At 40.4% G+C, this 19975-nt stretch overlaps 1 protein-coding gene across 2 annotated transcripts in view; it reads left to right on the top strand.

Annotated features, from left to right (window-relative positions):
- The window catches only part of GNPTAB (N-acetylglucosamine-1-phosphate transferase subunits alpha and beta), a 73421-nt gene that overhangs the window by 43639 nt on the left and 9807 nt on the right, over positions 1-19975 (top strand). For both annotated transcript variants that reach the window (XM_040491079.1, XM_040491080.1), the window contains 11 exons: positions 6070-6231; positions 6953-7132; positions 7367-7537; positions 9516-9639; positions 10956-11159; positions 12020-13122; positions 15645-15844; positions 16094-16313; positions 17201-17314; positions 18447-18532; positions 18779-18877. In XM_040491079.1, coding sequence (XP_040347013.1) covers positions 6070-6231; positions 6953-7132; positions 7367-7537; positions 9516-9639; positions 10956-11159; positions 12020-13122; positions 15645-15844; positions 16094-16313; positions 17201-17314; positions 18447-18532; positions 18779-18877 — 2663 coding nt within the window. The remainder of the gene's footprint in view (positions 1-6069; positions 6232-6952; positions 7133-7366; positions 7538-9515; positions 9640-10955; positions 11160-12019; positions 13123-15644; positions 15845-16093; positions 16314-17200; positions 17315-18446; positions 18533-18778; positions 18878-19975) is intronic.

Genomic DNA, 19975 nt, shown 5'->3' on the forward strand with positions numbered 1-19975 from the left:
TCTGACTTGCCTCACTTATTAGTGTAATGTACTAAGCATTAGGTCCATCTATGTTGTAACAGATAGCAGGATATCCTCCTCTCTCACGGCCAAATGGAATATTATTATATTCCATTATGTATATATACTACATCTTTTTTTTTTTTTTCTTTAATCTGTTCACCTGTTGATGGGCATTTTGGTTGTTTCCATATCGTGGCTATTGTGAATAATGCTGTAATAAACATGGGAGTGCAGATGTCTCTTCAAAATCCTGTTTTCATTTCCTTTGGATATATGCCCAGAAGTGGAATTGCTGCATCATATGGTAGGTTTATTTTTAATTTTTTAAGGCACCTCCATATTGTTTTCCATAGTGGTTGGACCAATTTACATTTCCACCAACAGTGGACAAGGGTTCCATTTTCTCCACGTCCTTGCCAGCACTTGTTGTCTCTTGACTTCTTGATAGTAGCCATTCTGACAGGTATGAGGTGGTATCTCATTATGGTTTTGATTTGTATTTCCTTGATGATGAGTGATGCTGAACATCTTTTCATGTCTGCTGGCCACTTTAATGTTCTCTTTCAAAAAATGTCTACTTAGTTCTGCTCATTCTAATTTATTGTTTATTTATTTATTTATTTATTTCTCCTTTTTAAATTGGATTTTGTTGTTGTTGTTAAGCTGTATGAGGTCTTTATATTTTGGATATTAACCCCATTATCCAATATATGGTTTGCAAAAATTCCTCCCATTCTTTAGGTTTTCTTTTCATTTTGTTAATTGTTTCTCTTGCTGTGCAGAAGTTGTTGAGTTTGATGTAGTCTCATTTATTGATTTTTTATTTTGTTGTTTGTGCTTTTGGCATCACGTCCAGAAACTCATTGCCAAGATTGCTATGGAGGAGATCCTTCCCTTTGTTTTCTTCTACGAGTTTTATGGTGTCAAGTCTTATGTTTAAGTCTCTGATCATTTGTAGCCAATTTATGTGTGTGGTGGGAAGGAGGGATCCCTCTTTTCACTGTTCTGCATGTGTTTTTCTCCCGTCACTTATTTTTCGTACTGATTTGGACAGATAAAAGCATAGATTAGCGTTTGTTTCCCCCGATGTTTATTTAGCTTCTTGGCTTCCAAGCTATTGGTTCGGGAATTATAGACGCGTGTAGCTGTACTTCTGACTGTTAGCTCAACTTCCTTATGCAGAAAGAATGACATTCTTGAATCTGTTTATATGATTCCAACTGTAATACATTTTTAAAGGAAAGAAGGTTCATGATACATCTCCATCCTCCACTCGGGTTTGACCACCCCACTGCGCTTTGGCTGCTGCAGGTGCTCACCAGTGCTGACGGCTTTTGGTGCATCTGTTGGTGGATGGGTGTGTGCCACCAAAGAATGCCAATCCAAGTAGCAGTTAACCCTTCAGCAAACTATTTTGGGTATGGAGTGGTGTGTGCAGGTAGAAGTAGGGCGGGGGAGTAACTTGAATTGGACGAGGAGTACCAGCAAGCTCTGTGCTCTATGCATGATGATACCCCCTTCCACCATTCATTCACCCAGCTGGAGCTTTATTTGACTCCCAGACTTGTCTTTGTGGAGGCTATCACCCCCTCTGAGGGTCAGGCTGAGTACCCACAACATTCATTACAGGTCATTTTCCTGCCAACACCTGTGATCAGTTTCAGGGATTAGAACTTCTGGTTTTTGTAGGCTAAAGAGAAAATGACAATGGGGAACAAGAGGAGCGTATCAGCAGTTGAGGCCAATTCTTCGAGTGACTGTTTTTCTGTAGGTTCCTCTTCCTGGTTTTATTATGAATACCTTGAGAACGAAGTTTCCTGTCACTGGGTTCCCAGTCCATTTAGAGTGTGAGCTTTTAGTAGATGTCTGCTGTTTGCCAGGGAGTGTGCTAAGGATCACTGAGTGAATAAAAGCATTTAAATAATTTTTGGGGGTGATCACTTCCAAGTAAGTGTTTGTACAGTGTTGTAGGAACACCTGGGCTTTAGTTGTACTGGGGCAAGGAAGGCTTTGAGAATAGAAGGACTCTTAGCTGGGCCCTGAACACAGCAGCCGTTCTCCTGGCAGAGAAGGGAGGGGGGAAAGACCATTCCAACAGGAGGGAACAGCTTGAGCAAAGGACTGGAGGCCTATAAGTCAATGATTTCCTGAAAACCGAGGCAGCTGGTTCCCGGAGGCTAGAAACCAGGCAGGGATTTTGCTGGTGCTGAGAAAGGGGAAAAGAGATTGAGGCCAGATTGAGAAAGATCTCCTGTTAAGGTGCCTGAACTTTATCCTGGAGACAGGGGGCAACCAGGAGCACTTAATCTGTTTCTAAGGAATGTAATAGGTGAAGGTATGGTAGGCAGAGATTAAGCAAGATGAGGCTGTGCAAAAAACCAGTTCAGCCACTGTGGCTATAGCCCAGCAAGATGTTCAGGTTCAGCAAGTGCCTTGGCAATGGTGCCAGTGATGAGAATGGTTCCAAAAACATCTGCAAGAAATCCTCAGCATGACCTAGTGACTTGTTAGCCATTGGTGAGAGGGAAGGAAAAATGAAAGGGGAAGTGGATGTTACTAGTGAAGATGGAAGTGGTGGCTTTAACCACATTTGGAGCCTCCATGGGAGAAGCAAGTTTTTTGGAAAGGAAATCCAGAGCTTAGCTTAGGGCATGTTATGTTAGAGGTGCTTCGTGGCATGTGGGAGAAGAGGGCTATTGGACACTGGACTTCAGGACCTAGACGAGCTGGACCGTTTTGCCCTCCCAGGGTCCTCCAGGAGGACTTGAGGTAGGCCTGTGGCCTCCGAGTCACCCAGGGCTCGGTTCTGTCCTTCAGACCCTGCCTGGGCACGAGTGCCCAGGACAGGCACTGCCTGTTCACTTGTGTACCCCTCATGATTACCACAGGGCCTGGCACCTAGGGGGCCACTCCAGAAATGCTTGTGGAAGGCATGAGCAAGAAGAAATGCTGTGACTGAGAACATACCTGCCGTGTACCATGGCCTGGAATGTAAAGGGAAATGTTTGAGCAGTGTGATTATTCTAAGAAGTCACTTGGGGTTTTGGTACCATAGTCATAATCATACAACTTTGCATTTATCGTTCTGTTTAGAGCAAAACCAGAATCTCCTCACTCCCGAGGAGGGGAAGTAGGGTTGAATGTAGTTGCAGTTGCAGAACAATAGATTTGAATTCATTAAAACTTTTATGTGGCCTATAGTTTTACAAATAAGTGTTTTCTATTAAAAGCTTTCTAGTTTGATGTGATTAATAACCCTTTATCTGTAGAATTTTTGTACATGATGGACACAGAATTCACCTTTTGGGAAATGAGATTATCCTTTGGTCTTTATTTTTAGCTCACTCTAAATCATTCTGTATTTTCAGACATTTTTACTCATAGTGGAGTTTTCACTTGTTTTTTGATTTTTTGTTCACTTCTTTAACATATGTTAGAGCATGTGGAAAAATCTTCCCAAAGCTCTCAAGTACATTCTACCATTTGGTTTATGATTCAGTACTACTGGTTGCTGAGTGAGTGTGCAAAAGAAGTGGAGAACATGGACTTATCTTCAAGCTACTTAGAATCATGTTTTGGAGATAGTATGTGTGCATGTGAAGTATTCAAGCAGCAAGACAAGACAGTGTAATATTAGGTATCGAGCAGAGTAGCAGAGGCTTCGGGTTGGCATTTAGAGTCAGGAAAGGTCTATGTGGATTAGAGACATGAGAGAAGTTTTCAAAGACTAAGAGCCTGTACAGATCCTTGAAGGCTGACCAGGGTGTTTGTTCCGACAGGAAGGACAGTGCGGGTGGGGTGAGAACAGCATATTGTCCTACCTGGACTCTGTTCCCTCAAACCTCTATTCAAGGCACATTCAAGGTAACAGTAAATTATTGTAATACTGTATTGATGCCCATTTTAGTGACTTCCCTGAAATTACCTTATGCACCTGCTCTTTTAAAGGATAGTACCCTTTGGCCTGTTTTATTCCTAAAGTAGGCACTTCAGTAGATTAAACAAACAACTCTGGAACTGATTTTAGTTTTAGAAAATTCTTGAGTTGTCTAATTACTGGAATGAGTTTATTTTTCATTTATATTAGTTGGCATGTTTTTCCCCTAACCTTATGCCACCATGTATAGGTATATCGATCCATTATTCTAGATAATGCTATAGTAAACAAACATCCTGAAACCTCTGGCTTAAAAATAACAAACCTTTATTTCTCCATCAGGTTAAAGAAATGTCTGTTGTGGGTCTGCAGTGGGTGGGTGTAGAAGTTGTTCTCTCTTTGAGAAACTTATAATTTAAAGAACTTAGATGAAATGATAGTTTCACATAAGAAGCTATATATGGAGGCAGTTGCTCATAGTTGCCCAAACTAGGAACTCCAGCCTTGGGCACTTACTATACCCACTTTTCCTTACCACCTCCTGTCTCCCTGCAGACGTAATTAAGTGTCCAGGATTAGGGTGCCACCTAGTGGCTATCAGAGGATACTTCCTCCCCAACTTTTTCACCACACACAACTTGATGGCAGCAGAAAAGCTTGTTTCAACATGTAAATAGTTCCTGAAGCTCTTTACCTTTTATCTTTCTAATTAGGAAAATGTCTATGAAATTTCAGAATGGTTTCCCAGACTACAATCATTTCGGATAGAAGAGATTAAGATAAGGATATTTACCCAATGTTAAAACACTACATTTATAAACATTTGGTGATTTTATATTCCAGGGAGCCCTCAGAGGTGCTGTGGGAGGCAGTGAGGGAGGGAGGGGAGGAGCAGGGGAGGCTGGGGTGGGCAGTGAGACTCGGTAGATGTCCGGAGAGAAGAATATCTGCCCTGCCTCCTACCTGTCCCACCACATAGCAAGGTAGGATATGACAGCAGTGGGAGCTGACCTTCGGTGAGTGCTTAGTATATGCCAGGTGCCATTAGCATGGAAGAAAGTAATCTGTCAGAAGACAGTATCCACTTGTGCATGGACATGCCCATACACCCACACACAATTTGTGTTAAGGGGAAAAATATAAATGAAATTCTAACTTTAGCTTCTAGTTTTTGGCATAAATAAGCTGAGGAAACATTGAAAGATGAGGTAAATATAGTCATGTAGCATATACAAGAGTTCAAAATGAGCCAATAATGATTTATGTTTGCTCTGTTTTATAAAGAAAGGATGCCATAAATTAAGGAACTGGCCCTGTTAGAAGAGTCAGTTGGGCAGAAGGTTTTGCTTTCCAAGATTAGTAGTTTCCAATCCTCCCTACCCTTTAAGGTCTGAAAGCCTCTTTTCATAGGAAATTGAATGATACAGAGTTAGAACATGAAACAGCTCAAGGGTGGTGTGGACTCTGGTAGTGGTGGGAAAGCCTGTTTGTAAAACATGTTGATGTTTGTGATGTTCCCTTAGACATGATTTCTTTGAAAGCTTTGCCCCCCAAAGCGCTTTTCGTATGGAAGTCCTACAGTCAGTCCTGTCAAAGGTGCTCCTCTTAAATGTGGGGCACAGAAGCTGATTGGAGGCCCTGCTAACGGGCGTGCTCTCTGCCAGTCTGGGCAGTTACTTTGCAGGTTTCTCCCAGTAGAAGCAGATTGGTAATATTCTAGAACAAAGGTCACAATTGGTGACCAGCTGTGTTTTGTTTGAGAGCATGACCATCAAAAACATTCGAGTCAGCATTGAAAAATGGGGAGATTTCTTACAACACTCGGGGATCCTGGTGTCTCAGGATCTGGCCGCACTTGTCAATGTTGAGCAGTGGCTGCAGTTTGTGGATGGCCCTGAAATGTCCCATTTCCCACAACTCCACCACTCGCTCTGCTTTACATGCCTGGTCTCTTCCGTTCACTTGGGAAGTGTGTCTGGCCTGTTCAGGTCTTCTTTTGGTGATAATAGCCTTACTAGTTCATAATCTATATAAAGAGATACATTTAATCTTTAAATATATATACAATATATTTAAGTATGCATCATACACTATGTATATATTTAAAGATTAAAGATCAAACTGGGATCAAACGTGTCTCTTCTTTGAGGTTGAGTTTTTCTACGCGTAACCCTTCTGTTATTTTACAGTTGCAATTGTATTCAGAGGCCAGTGTAGCACTTCTGAAACTGAATAACCCCAAAGATTTCCAAGAACTGAATAAGCAGACCAAGAAGAACATGACCATTGAGGGAAAAGAACTGACTATAAGTCCTGCATATTTATTGTGGGACCTGAGTGCCATCAGCCAGGTAAGGCATGAACCTGGATCAAGGGTTTAGATTGTTAAAGATTTGTAAGTCATTATATTAGAAGGAAGAGGATTTCCAGAGAGAGGAGTTGATTGGAACTTTTCTAATTTTCCAATCACTGCCATTGGTTAACATTAACCGAAGTGACCTAGAATCAGATCCGAGAAACTTATCTCTTTAGAAAGTGCAAAAGGGGGCAACTGGGTAGCTCAGTTGGTTAAGTGTCCAACTCTTGATTTCAGCTCAGATCATGAGCTCACGGGTTTGTGAGATTGGGATTCTCTCTTTCTGTGCCCCCACTCATGCACACGCTTGCTAGCTCTCTTAGAACAAATAAACTTAAAAAAAATTAAAAAGTACAAAAAAAAGTTGGGTATATATGTATGTATGTATTTATTTATTTAGAGGTGGGGAGGGGCGGAGAGAGAGAGAATCCCAAGCAGGTTCCACACTCCTGGTGGAGCTTGATGTGTGGCTTGGCCCCATGACCTGAGCTGAAATTAAGAGTTTGATGCTTAACCAAATGAGCCACCCAGGCACCCTTATGTTGTTGTTTTAAATATGCCAAGTGTTTCGCATTTTTTTGTAATGTTCAAATGTAGGGCTTGGTCTTTAAAAGTCTGCCAGAGCCTGAGAGCAGATTGGGCAGAGGGATAGCCAGGAGGAGAAGGTATGACTTAAGTGGTATTTTACATCTTCACGTGTGAAATGGTTTTCTCAGTCTAAGCAGGATGAAGATGTTTCTGCCAGCCGTTTTGAAGATAATGAAGAGCTGCGATACTCCCTGCGATCCATTGAGAGGCATGCTCCATGGGTTCGGAATATTTTCATTGTCACCAATGGGCAGATTCCCTCTTGGCTGAACCTTGATAATCCTCGAGTGACAATAGTCACACACCAGGTCCATGACTTTCCATGTATCACAAGGCTGTGGTTTTTCTGTTGCTCACTGCACCTTTACCTATCCCTCATTTCATTCCCCGTACCCTCCCCCTCCCCACCTGCATCCCCTTCATTTTTCTTCTCATCTCCCTTCCTTCCTCCCATAACCAAAACCAAAACCAAAACCAAAACAAAACGATTCTTATCCGCCCTCTTTTTCTCTTGCCTTTTTATGTCGTCATTTGCTTAAAAGGATGTTTTTCGAAATTTGAGCCACTTGCCAACCTTTAGTTCACCTGCTATTGAAAGCCACATTCATCGCATCGAAGGGCTGTCCCAGAAGTTTATTTATCTGAACGACGATGTCATGTTTGGGAAGGATGTGTGGCCAGATGATTTTTATAGTCACTCGAAAGGTCAGAAGGTGAGTGCCTAAGAGGAAGGGATGCCTAGCTTAGAAGTCACTTAGAAGTTATAAACAGTAGGTCAGGACATCGAGTATGCGTACTACTGTATTCAGTTTTGAGTGCTAAGCTCAGGAGAGTTAATAATTTGGGAGTACAAAAACTGTTCCCTAGTAGTTTTTTACTTTTCTGCCCTGTCAGACACCTAGAACCCACGTTCTAAATTATTCTATTACAATAACAGCAGAAAAAAGTAAAGTCACTATGAAATATGAAATCGTGGTTAGACCATCAGCAAAATGGCCAGGATAAAAGTGAGCTCACTTTTCTGCTTACAGCCATGGATAAAATTTCATTTAAGGCAGTGGTCTCACTCTGGCTTTGAGAGGCATGATGGGGAAGTGGCTTTGAGCACACAGCCCGGAGCAACGGTTGAGGACCGTCCTGGGCCAGTGACTAGATGTGGGTTTCCTGTCTGCAAAGTGCGGAAGCTAGGAGTACGCCTGTGGCACTGTTGGAGGGAATCAGTGATGAGTTGGAGACTTAGTCATAAGCTTTTAAGTGCCAGAACCCTGCAGGTGGAAGTGCTAACTGCACAGAGCTACTTTCTTGTTGCTGTTTATGCTGCCCCAGAGTGCTCATCCTCTCCTCCCCTGTTCACTTGCCTCCTCTGTGTTTGTGGGGCTGCCACGCTGAGCTGCGGCTCGGCAGTGGAGACGTACAGAATCAGGGCCTTGAACGGCGATTTCCGTGCCGGCAGGTATGCCCTGGTGCGAAGAGTGGGAGTTCAGGAGGCTGAAATCCGGGCCAGAGACTAATTCCCATCTGAACTGAAGTGAACTTTGAAGAACAAATAGGAGTTAACTAGATGAAGAAAGACACTCCACGTAGATGGAGCACGCAGAGGCATGGAGTGCATTTTTTAAAAAATTAATTTAAAAAGTAACCTTGTGGGGCGCCTGAGTGGCTCAGTCGGTTAAGTGTCCGATTTCAGCTCAGGTCATGATCTCACCACTCATGAGTTCGAGCCCCGTGTGGGGCTCTGTGCTGAGGGCTCAGAGCCTGGAGCTTGCTTCTGATTCTGTGTCTTCCTCTCTCTCTGCCCCTCCCCTGCTCATGCTCTGTCTCTATCTCCCAAAAATAAATATTGAAAAAATTTAAAAAAAAATAAATAAGGGCGCCTAGGTGGCTCAGTCAGTTAAGTGTCTGACTTCAGCCCGGGTCATGATCTCACAGTTTGTGAGTTCGAGCCCCGTGTCAGGCTCTGTGCTGACAGCTCAGGGCCTGGAGCCTGCTTCAGATTCTGTGTTGTCTTCTGTCTCTGCCCCTCCCATGCTCATGGTCTGTCTCTCTGTCTCTCAATAATAAATAAAAATTAAAAAAAAAAAAAAAGTAACCTTGTACCTTGTCACTCATTTTGAAAGCAAGTGAGTTCACAACTCAGAACACTGTGCTGATAATGTATCACAGGACCTTATGCACAGACGTAAGGATATTGAGAGTTCCATCTGCTGCTTTTCTCAGCCTTGGGACAAGATTGTACATAAACACATTTGGGAGTTAATGACAGTTGTTAACAGAAAAGCAGTGACTTGTATGATATACTTTCCACCTGCTTTGTCACGTTTTTTTTTCACATTCAAGCCTGACATGTTGCTATTTTATTTCAAAATACATTGTAAGACCATGTGAAAAACTAACCCATGAATTGAGTCCTTGTCTGCTTTCCTTGAGTAATGGAAAAGAGTAAATGTACTTAGTAAGAATCATCAACAGAGCAGGAGGACTTTGCAAACTATTGCAGGTACCTGCAGACTTAATGCAATATATGCCACATGGATGCAGACAGCCCAGGGAAAATTGTAACCTTTTCTAGAGGCTCACTCAATTTCTTTTCTTTTTTTTTTTTTCCTTTTCTTCTTCTTCTGTTTTTTAAAAGGAATCCTACTTTGAGATTGGAAAGTGTCAGAAACCATTTTCTTTCTGGCTTTGTCCTAGGTTTATTTGACATGGCCTGTGCCAAACTGTGCTGAGGGCTGCCCGGGTTCCTGGATCAAAGATGGCTATTGTGACAAGGCTTGTAATAATTCAGCCTGTGATTGGGATGGTGGTGACTGCTCTGGTAAGGGTCTGTTCACATGTAATTTGTTCATGTTTATGGACTTTTTTCATTCATTTTTTTTTTTTTAACGTTTATTTTTGAGAGAGAGATTGAGCAAGTGAGAGTTGGGGTGGGCAGAGAGAGAGGGGGTAGAGCATCCAAAGCGGGCTCCATGTTGACAGCAGCGAGCCCGACTCAGGGCTTGAACCCACAAACTGCGAGATCATGACCTGAGCTGAAGTCAGATACTTAACCAACTGAGCCACCCAGGCAGCCCTGAATGGTTTTTCATTCTTAGTCATTATTGAATATGTACAGTGACTTAAACATTCTGCTTGTATGAAAACAATCAGTAATCCATAGATTCTGGAGATAGTAGGGCTAGTGTCCCCATGTAGATCAGTTTTTTCATATTCTCCATTGTTGAGGGCATATTTCCATGCTGGCCCTGCACTTGAAAATGCCTTTTATTATTTAAAATACGAGAATCAGGAATAGCCTTAATTATGTAAACTCAAGAGCAAGAATCACTCTGACTCAGTCTTGTTGGAGCTCACAGCTGGTGGCTTTCAGCAGCAGCTTGCTGTTAGGGAGTAACTAAAGAGAAATAAAGATCTTCTGTCTTCAGCATCCCCCTTACATGGTTATGTTTACACTTGTTGATAATAACGTGTTTTTACATTTGTTGATTGCCTTTCAGTTTATAAAGCATTCTCCATTATCCACTTGAATTTTTTAGTCACCTAAGGAAGAGAGAATATGTGCACAGGTATCATCCCCATATTCCACATGTGGAAACAGATTTGGAAACCTGTTGAGTATTAGAAAAAGCAAAGCTTTAAGTTGTAGTCTGGTCAGATCTATCCGATGCACTGAAAAATGTAAGCAGCTGCAGTGAGAGAATGCAGACATACCCGGTGGATCTGTGCAGTCCAGAGAACTCAGCCCCTAATAGAACATTAACATTTGGTAGTGATATTGGCACCCATATTTGGACATGTTTTGGCAGTTCTGACAGTCAGTCTTCAATAACCTCTTCCTGTTTCCCTGCTCCTCCACACAACCTCCACACGCCCCCCACACGCCTCTTGGAGCAAGTTTGTACTTCAGGGCTGCACAGCTAGTAAGTGCCAAGGCCTGGTCATCCCATGCCTAATCCTCTGGCAAGTGATGTCCCCTTTTCAGTTTGTTTTCTTCTTAAGGTACATGAAATCTGGGCAAACCTTTTCTGGCTGAAATGTAGGCATTAATCTCAATAGCACTATTGAGAAAGAGAAACTGCCCTTTGTTCAAGATGATAAGCACAGCAGGATCCTGTTCTCTTCCTTCCTCTACAGGTAACAGTGGCGGGAGTCGCTATGTCGCAGGAGGCGGGGGTACTGGGAGTATTGGAATTGGACAGCCCTGGCAGTTTGGCGGAGGTCTAAACAGTGTTTCTTACTGTAATCAAGGATGTGCTAATTCCTGGCTTGCTGATAAGTTCTGTGACCAGGCTTGCAATGTCTTGTCCTGTGGGTTTGATGCTGGCGACTGTGGGCAAGGTATATTTATTGCCGTAAAACATATTTAGAATAAGGGGATCAAAATCCTTGATGACTAGAGGGGAGTTTGTATTGTTGTTATTTAAACTAATTACTCTCTATGTATTCTTCACCCATCCTTGCATTCAAACCAGCAGTAAGTGAAAAGTAAGAGATCTTTAAAAAATAGTAGATACTGGAGCTGCTGCTTTTCCTGCCATTGCACCAGTCTGGCTGATTTTGTACTAAGCAGATATACCTTTGTTGAAAATATATAGTAAAGGTTTAATTTAGAAATAATAAAAAGAGACCTTATAATGTACTAAATCCAATATAATGAATATTGGATCTTTTTTTTTTTTAGTGTTTATTTTGAGAGAGCGTGAGAGATAGAGGGAGAGACCAAGCAGGGTAGAGAGGCAGTGAGAGAGAGAGAGAGAGAGAGAGAGAGAAGATATCTCAAGCAGGCTCCACCATCCCTTGGTCCCACAACCCTTGGATCATGACCTGAGCTGAAATCAAGAGTTGGATGCTCAACCAGCTGAGCCACCCACGTGCCCCTGGATCTTGCTGATAGCTTATCAGTGGTGGTCGTTTGGGCAGAATGTCATACTTTTTCAAATGGACACAAAGCTGAAAGTTCATCACTGAAATTTGCCATATCTCTATAGTAAGTTAGACTCTGCATTTCATGTTAATAGTGATTGCTTCAGATAGTAAAATGAGCCCTATAACAGCAGCTCTTGTGTTAGAATGTTTGACTATTTTGAAGTCAATTTAAAGTCATTCTTAGAAAGTGAAAACTCAAACCCTCAGAATTAAAGGAAAAGGAGGGGAAAATGCCTCATTTTTTAAAGTCATGTTTGTGTTTTTTCCTCTAGATCATTTTCATGAATTGTATAAAGTAACACTTCTCCCAAACCAGACTCACTATGTTATTCCAAAAGGTGAATGCCTGCCTTATTTCAGCTTTGCAGAAATAGCCAAAAGAGGAATTGAAGGTGCCTATAGCGACAACCCAATAATTCGACATGCTTCCATTGCCAATAAGTGGAAAACCATCCACCTCATAATGCACAGTGGAATGAATGCAACCACAATACATTTTAATCTCACGTTTCAAAATACAAACGATGAAGAGTTCAAAATTCAGATAATAGTAGAGGTTGACACGAGAGAGGAACCCAAAGTGAATTCTACAACCCAGAAATCTTACCAAAATTTGGTTAGTCCCACGACACTTCTACCAGAGGCAGAAATCCTGTTTGAAGATATTCCTGAAGAGAAACGCTTTCCAAAGTTCAAAAGACATGATGGCAACACAACAGGAAGATTCCAAGTGGAGATGAAAATTCCCCAAGTGAATATTTCACTCCTTCCGAAAGAGGCCCAGTTGAGTCTCAGTAACTTGGATTTGCAACTAGAACGTGGAGATATCACTGTGAAAGGGTACAACCTGTCCAAGTCAGCTTTGCTGAGATCATTTCTGAAGAATGTACCAGATGCTAAAATAAAAAGAAATCAAGCTATAATAACAGATGAAAGAAATGACAGTGTAGAGGCCCCGCTGGAAAACCAGGTTCACAAAAGCATCTTGCCATATAGCTTGGGAACATTTGAAAGATTACAGAAGTCAACTTTTCCAGCAGCAACAGTAAAAGTGAATGGCCACTACCAGAGTCCGAATCCACCCCCAGACTTAGAAATGGAAGGCAAATTTAGATCTGAAATTCTGATCCAAGAAGTAAGAGGCGAAAGTGTGTCAAAAGAAAAACTCTCATCTCGAATTGTTCCACTGCAAGACCAGGTGGCAAAAGAAAAAATCACAGGGAAAGAACAAGAGAAACACAGAATGGAGGAAAATGTGAACAATTATATCGATGTTAATGAAGTATTACCTGGCAGAAAACTGCAGCATCACGCAGACAGTTACCTGGGCTTTTTGCCATGGGAGAAAAAAAAATATTTCCAAGATCTTCTTGATGTAAGTTACATCCAGCCTAATTGCGTCCCATGCTCAGGAAGAAATAAATAACCTTGTGAGTAATAACTATAATAGGTGCCATTTATTTAGGACTTCCTGTGCCAACCATTGGACTAAATGTTTTTTTTTTTTTTTTTTTTACGTGGTTTACTATAATTGTCCCAATACCCTTAACATAAAAATACCTTATAAGATTATCTACTGTCAGGATCCCCATGCTACAGTTTGGAGTGAAACAGCCTTAGAGTGAATGAATTGGGAAGTTAGCCAGGGGCAGGCCCTGAGTAAGTAGTGGAACAGGGATGGTACCTTACCTTCACTTGGCAGGTTGTGATTTCAAAAAAAAATGCTTTTGTGTATGTTATGTGGGCCAGACCTAATATTTCTCCAATTTCACTGATGGAAAATACCCCAAGGTGCAGATATATTCATTAGCTTCCAGTGTGAGCCAAGCCTCAAAGTTTGAGTGCTCACCCTCCTGTACCACGGCCTCCGCGGTGTCATGGTGTCATTTGTACATCTGCCAAGTGCTGGCACTGTGGTCACTGCTGGGGAATGCAAGACTATTAGAACACAGCTCATGGAGTCTCAGGGGGCAAGCTGGGAGGACAGATTTGTGTGTAAATAATTATAGCAAAGTGATAGGGGTCTCTTGAGGTAGGAGCAAGGAGTCCAAAGGGAAAAATTCCTTAACTCCACTGAGAGTATTGGGGGAGGCATCGTGAGGCAGTGCCCCATAAGCTGACCTTTTAAAGGTGTGTAGGAGTTGACCAAGAAAAACACTGTGGTCTAAGCTGGATCGTGAGCAGAGCACAGTCATGAGTAGATGTCCAGCTGGGAGAAAAAGAGGATGAAGAAGGGAACTTATTAATCTCATTGTCTTTGGAAAGTATTTGTTCCTGACACAGTAGTCATTTACTAATTGTTGAGTGAGGGACTGCAGAGTTCTGGCTTATGATGATTTCCTCACTTTTCCAAGCCCTTTATTTTATGTTTTAAATGTTTGTTTATTCTGAGAGACTGAGCAAGTGGAGGAGGTGCAGACAGTGGGAGAGAGAGAATCCCAAGCAGGCTCCAGCCCATCAGCACAGAGCCCAATGTGGGGGCTTGAAAACATGAACCGTGAGATCATGACCTGAGCCGAAACCAAATCGGATGCTTAACTGACTGAGCCACCAGGCAACCCCTTTATTTTAAGTTACAAAAGTGTTGCAGGCTAGTGGTAAAAATTGCAAGCAATCCAAAAAATACACAATGAAAAAGGGAAAGATCTGCATCTTTCCTTCCTTAACCTCCCTACTTGAAATAATCACTATGAAAAGTTTCGTGGATACTTTTCCGGTATTTTTATATAGATATGCAAACATACAAACTATATAATACCTGTTTTGCAATGGTGAAATGACACTATTTATATCGCTCTGCCATTGCCTGTTGATTTAGTGGTGAGCAAACCCATGCCAATGTCATTGTTTTTTAATAGCTCTGTTTGTTTTGCAATTAACAAATAGTGTTGCAATAAATATTCTTGTACATATATCTTACTCTGGAGGAGGTTTTTACTTCTGTGGGTAGAATTGCTGTGTTACAGCTAAATTTGACTGTGTCCTTCTGAAACCCTGTACCGCTTCATACTTCCACAGTGTACAGTACAAGAGTGCTTGCTTCTCCACAGCAGCAGTTAGTTAGCTAGCCAAACAGCAGTTAATGTCAGTCTATGGTGTTTTGTTTTACCAGTTTGAGAAGCAAAAATATTTCATCTTCATAAAGTGTGTTCATATATTTTGCAAATATTCTTTACCCATTCACTTAGTTCTGCCTCTTACTGGTTTTGACAGGGCTCTTTATGATTTATAATATTAACACTATTAAGATGGCAAAACAGTTTTTTAGTCCTTGTGTTCAGAACTCAAGTGCTGACTGCTTTGGTGTCATCAGTGGAAATAACTTGATATTGATCAAGTTATCAGGGGCACCTGGGTGGCTCAGTTGGTTAAGCAGCATCCAGCTCTTGACTTCAGCTTAGGTCATGATCTCATAGTTTGTGAGTTTGTGCCCCACATTGGACTCCATGCTGACAGTGTGGATGGAGCCTGCTTGGGATTTTTTCTCTCTCTCTCTCTCTCTCCCTCTCTGTCTTCCCCTCCCCTGCTCGTGCTCTCTTTCTCTCCCAAAATAAATAATAAACCTTTTTTTTTTTTTAAACAAAGTGCTATCAAATTTGTTTTTAAATATTTTCTAAATATTGCATTGAATTGGCTATAAAATTTCATGCTTATCCTTGAAGAATACCCTATAAGTAGAACTGTATCATACAACAGTTGTTCACAAGCCAATAGTGGTGTTACTTTCACTGAAATCTAGTTTAGTTCTGTACTTAGGATCCTTAAAGTGACCTGTTAGCGCTCATTTCATTTGCCATTGTTAGTGGCTAGTTATATAACATAGTACCTTTATCTGTTAACAGAGTATACACTTGTGCACTAAACACAGCGCTGTGTTACATGGAATTCTCTTTTCAGGAAGAAGAGTCATTGAAGACACAGTTAGCATACTACACTGATAGCAGACACACTGGGAGGCAACTAAAAGATACATTTGCAGATTCCCTCCGATATGTAAATAAAATTCTTAACAGCAAGTTTGGATTCACATCTCGGAAAGTCCCTGCTCACATGCCTCACATGATTGACCGAATCGTTATGCAAGAGCTTCAGGATATGTAAGTATTGATTGTTTGAGCTGCTTGCACATGCTCAGAGCTGCTTTAAGTCTGCTTAAAATTGACACTTCGCTGTGCTACATGTATGGCTCTAATACTTGGTGACTGATGTGTTGAAGGTTTACCTAAGTAAGGAGGAAAGAAAAAGATTCTAACTCCACAAATGTTAGAATATATTTTAATGTAGATGAATGTCTATATATATTTTTTAAATGCCCAGAGCTCACTATATATGTTATGTTTGGGCAGGTTTCCTGAGGAATTTGACAAGACGTCATTTCACAAAGTGCGCCATTCTGAGGATATGCAGTTTGCCTTTTCGTATTTTTATTATCTCATGAGTGCAGTTCAGCCACTGAATATATCTCAAGTTTTTGATGAAGTTGATACAGACCAATCTGGTGTATTATCTGACAGAGAAATCCGAACACTGGCTACCAGAATTCATGACCTGCCTTTAAGTTTACAGGTGTTGTATTTTTTTCCTTAAACTTTCCCCTTTTCTCTTACATATTTCAGTACAATGCAGGTAAAAGTAATTCTCTTAATTATGTAATGAAGCTGTTCACAACTAGTCCATTTTTGGTGCCAGAATTAAACCAAATTTGAGGTTCATATTTTATGAGATTACGTTTTTAGGCTTTATGCATTGCTATTGTATTATCTGGAGAAGAGCCAGACTGTCCCTGCATATAAGATTGTTGTGACAAGTTCATTCGGGAGTTTCGGGTGTGGCCAACTGGAGTTATGTCTCAGCCAGGCCTAGGTTGTTGCACAATCCCCAGTGTCACGGCATCCTCTAGTCCCAGGAGTGAGAGAGTCGCTAATGGAGAGTGCCAAAATGAATCTAATCACAGGACATCCCATCTGGGCACTCCACTGACCATCCTGTGTAAAATAGAGCCTCACAGTCCAAGATGTATTACTTTTAGATGAAGATGAAATATTTGTGTTTGTATTATCTCATTCTGTTTTTTCTAGGGTGTTTTTATTTCAAGAATCATCTAGTCAGACTCTCTTTGAAGATAGCAGTTAAATTAAAAAAAATTTATTTTTGAGAGAGAGAGAGAGGGAGAGAGGGAGGGAGGCAGGCAGGCGTGAACAGGGAAGGAACACAGAGAGAGAGGGAGACACAGAATCCAAAGCAGGTTCCAGGCTCCAGGCTGTCAGCCCAGAGCCCATGAACTGCGAGATCATGACTTGAGCCGAAGTCAGCCACTTAACAAACTGAGCCACCCAGGTGCCCAGAAGATAGCATTTAAAGAAGTTCTGGAGACATTTACATAATTTTTATTTTTAAATCATAGTTATTACTTGTATTATACATAGGTTTATCCTTTTATTTTGCTTTGTTAGGATTTAACAGGTCTGGAACACATGCTAATAAATTGCTCAAAAATGCTTCCTGCTAATATCACTCAGCTAAGCAGTATTCCACCAACTCAGGAAGCCTACTATGATCCCAATCTGGTAAGTGGCATGAGTTCCTTTATGTAAAACAGAAAATATACTTTAAACAGTAGAAGCAGGCTCTGTATTTATCTTTGGTAGAAAACAGTAGTCCAGATAATCCAGAATCGTTTATATCTTGCTTTTCTCCTGCCTAGTGGATGATAAACTAACGTTGAGATTGGTTGCTAATATTCCGTAACCAGACATCTGTTCACTAAGTATAGCAGAAGATAGCCAGTGAAAATACTTGAGTTTTGCTGGTGGCACATCCTGTGTTCACACTCATTCAGGCTTCCCCCCACCTGTACTTCTGTATCTGTCCTTCACTGTCTGTCTTTCCTCCTCTAGTTTTCTTTCTAAAGCTTATAAACTTTGGGTTCTTAGTAAGACTTTACAGTTACCAAACCCCTGCACTTACACAGAATTTGCACGTTTCTCAGGAATATGATTTACAGATAGAAAGCAGTTATTCTTGTGTTGTTACAGGCACAATTAAAGATTATTGAGAGATTTTAGTTCCCTTTTGAAATGCATACATTTTTGTTTATTAGCAAAGCATTTCAGTATTTGCCAGCTTTCTGGCATGAGATTTAGAATCAACAAATAAATATCCTTTGTGTGTTAAGAATTAAGTAAAGTCTGCTAACGATTATAAGTTAGTCTTGAGGCTTATGCAAATAAACTGCTTGGAGCATGAGTACCAGTTATACTGGCAATATAAGTTAACATTACTCAAGTGAACTCTTAGCAAGATGTTGGCTTCATTACTGTAAGTAACTGATTACATGTAGGTTATTTTCTAATTAGACTTTAAGAATGACAGGTTAGCTTATGAGTATCATGTAGACCAGTTCATAACAGTTTGTTAAAAATTTTTCTTTCTGAAAAAAAATTGTAACAATAACTTATGAGACTATTTTAACAAATAGTATATAGTAATGTGTGATTAAAAAAATTTTTACAAAAACAGGCAGTTAGCCTGCAGGCTATAGCATGCCAATTAGATATTTTTCAAATATTGGATTAAAATATTTGTCTTTATTACTGAGCCTTTGGTTCCCTCCTCCCCCCTTAAATTTTACAATGAGGTTAGTGCTTCACTTGCCTCACCCTGGTCTTGGCCTGATGCAATGTCTGTATTTTCTCATAGCCACCAGTCACTAAGAGTCTAGTAACCAACTGTAAACCAGTAACTGATAAAATTCACAAAGCATATAAGGACAAAAACAAATATAGGTAAGTAGTACGTACATTTTCTCTGTTTAAGAATAATTGTAGGAGTCTGGTATTTTCATAATTTTACAATAGTTTATCTCTTAAGCCTTTTAAAATTTATGTGAAATTGTTTTCTTTAGTAATACCAAAAGGTTAAGTCATTCTCAGGATGTTGACTATTAAAGTTTTATAAACTACTTTTTTTATTGAAATTTTGTTTTTATTCCCATATAAATATTTAAACTCTTTAAATGTTTTGATAATTAGGTTTGAAATCATGGGAGAAGAAGAAATTGCTTTTAAAATGATTCGTACCAATGTTTCTTATGTGGTTGGCCAGTTGGATGATATAAGGAAAAACCCCAGGTACTTTTTTTTTTTTTAACCCATAAACTTTGAGTACTTTTTTAAGTTCATAGCAGAGTTGAACAGAAAATAGAGAATTCCCGTAACTTTAAACAATTACCTTTAATTATGCAAACAAACATGAAAAAAAAAGGCAGTAGGACTCAAGAGAAGGAAGTGGCTTGTTTTGTTTGGAGTAGATGGAAAGGTCTAATGGTGGAGTTTGAGCTAGAGAAAGCAGTTGCGAGTTGAGATAGGGTTCCCCCAGGCACAGGGACTAGTATGGACTTCTAAGAGTTTGGTGACATAAGCTATTCAGTGAGGCCAAGCCGTGGGCTCCATTGTGGGGAGTGAGGCCAGACAGCTGGGACTCTTGTAGCCTTTCTAAAAAGGTGCTTCCAGAAAAGTTGTTTTGGCAGTTAGACTTTTTAATTCAAAGTAAAGTTCAGATTAGTTTCTGAGGAAAAAGAAATGTTCTCATAAATGTGAAAATGAATCCAGTAAACTTCAGTCATTCCTTGGGGATGAATAAATGTTCAGGTTTATATTAGCCTTGAAAATTTCCAGCCTGGGCACCCTAACATTTGCCTAAGATAGTTTGATAAAAATTGGTTAAAACCTGCATTTTTGAGTTTTGAACTTTAGTGGGAAGCATTTCATCAGGAAAAAAAAGGTCTTTTTTTCCAGGAAAATTGAGTATGTCTCACCTGAGTCTTTTAAAATGCTTTTGTAAGTCTTTAGTTTCCTTATATTATGATTTTATTTATAAATGATCAGAAGATACAAAATTTCTAGACATTTTAAAGCCATGGTATTTTTTTCTGAAAATCTCATTCCTGGTTGTGGGTGGGGGCAGAAATGGGAATTTTAAGAAAAATGGAAACACCTTTAATGCTTATTTAGTATATTCAGTAATTTGGTACAAAACTTCCTACAGAATAACAAGTATTTCCCAGAAGCCAAGCAAACAGTAAGCCATCATAATAATCACCCGGCTTGCAGCTCTCTGTATTTGCTGTTCCCTCTGACTGGAATGCCCTGCCCTAAGTTTTAAAAATAACTTTAAAAACCAATTTCAATACTTGCTTTTTGCTTCTCCCATTTGTTGGTGTGCTCTCT

This window comes from Herpailurus yagouaroundi, unplaced genomic scaffold (genome assembly GCF_014898765.1).
Source record: "Herpailurus yagouaroundi ecotype Mexico unplaced genomic scaffold, PumYag 182, whole genome shotgun sequence".
In the NCBI taxonomy this organism is placed as follows: Eukaryota; Metazoa; Chordata; class Mammalia; order Carnivora; family Felidae; genus Herpailurus; species Herpailurus yagouaroundi.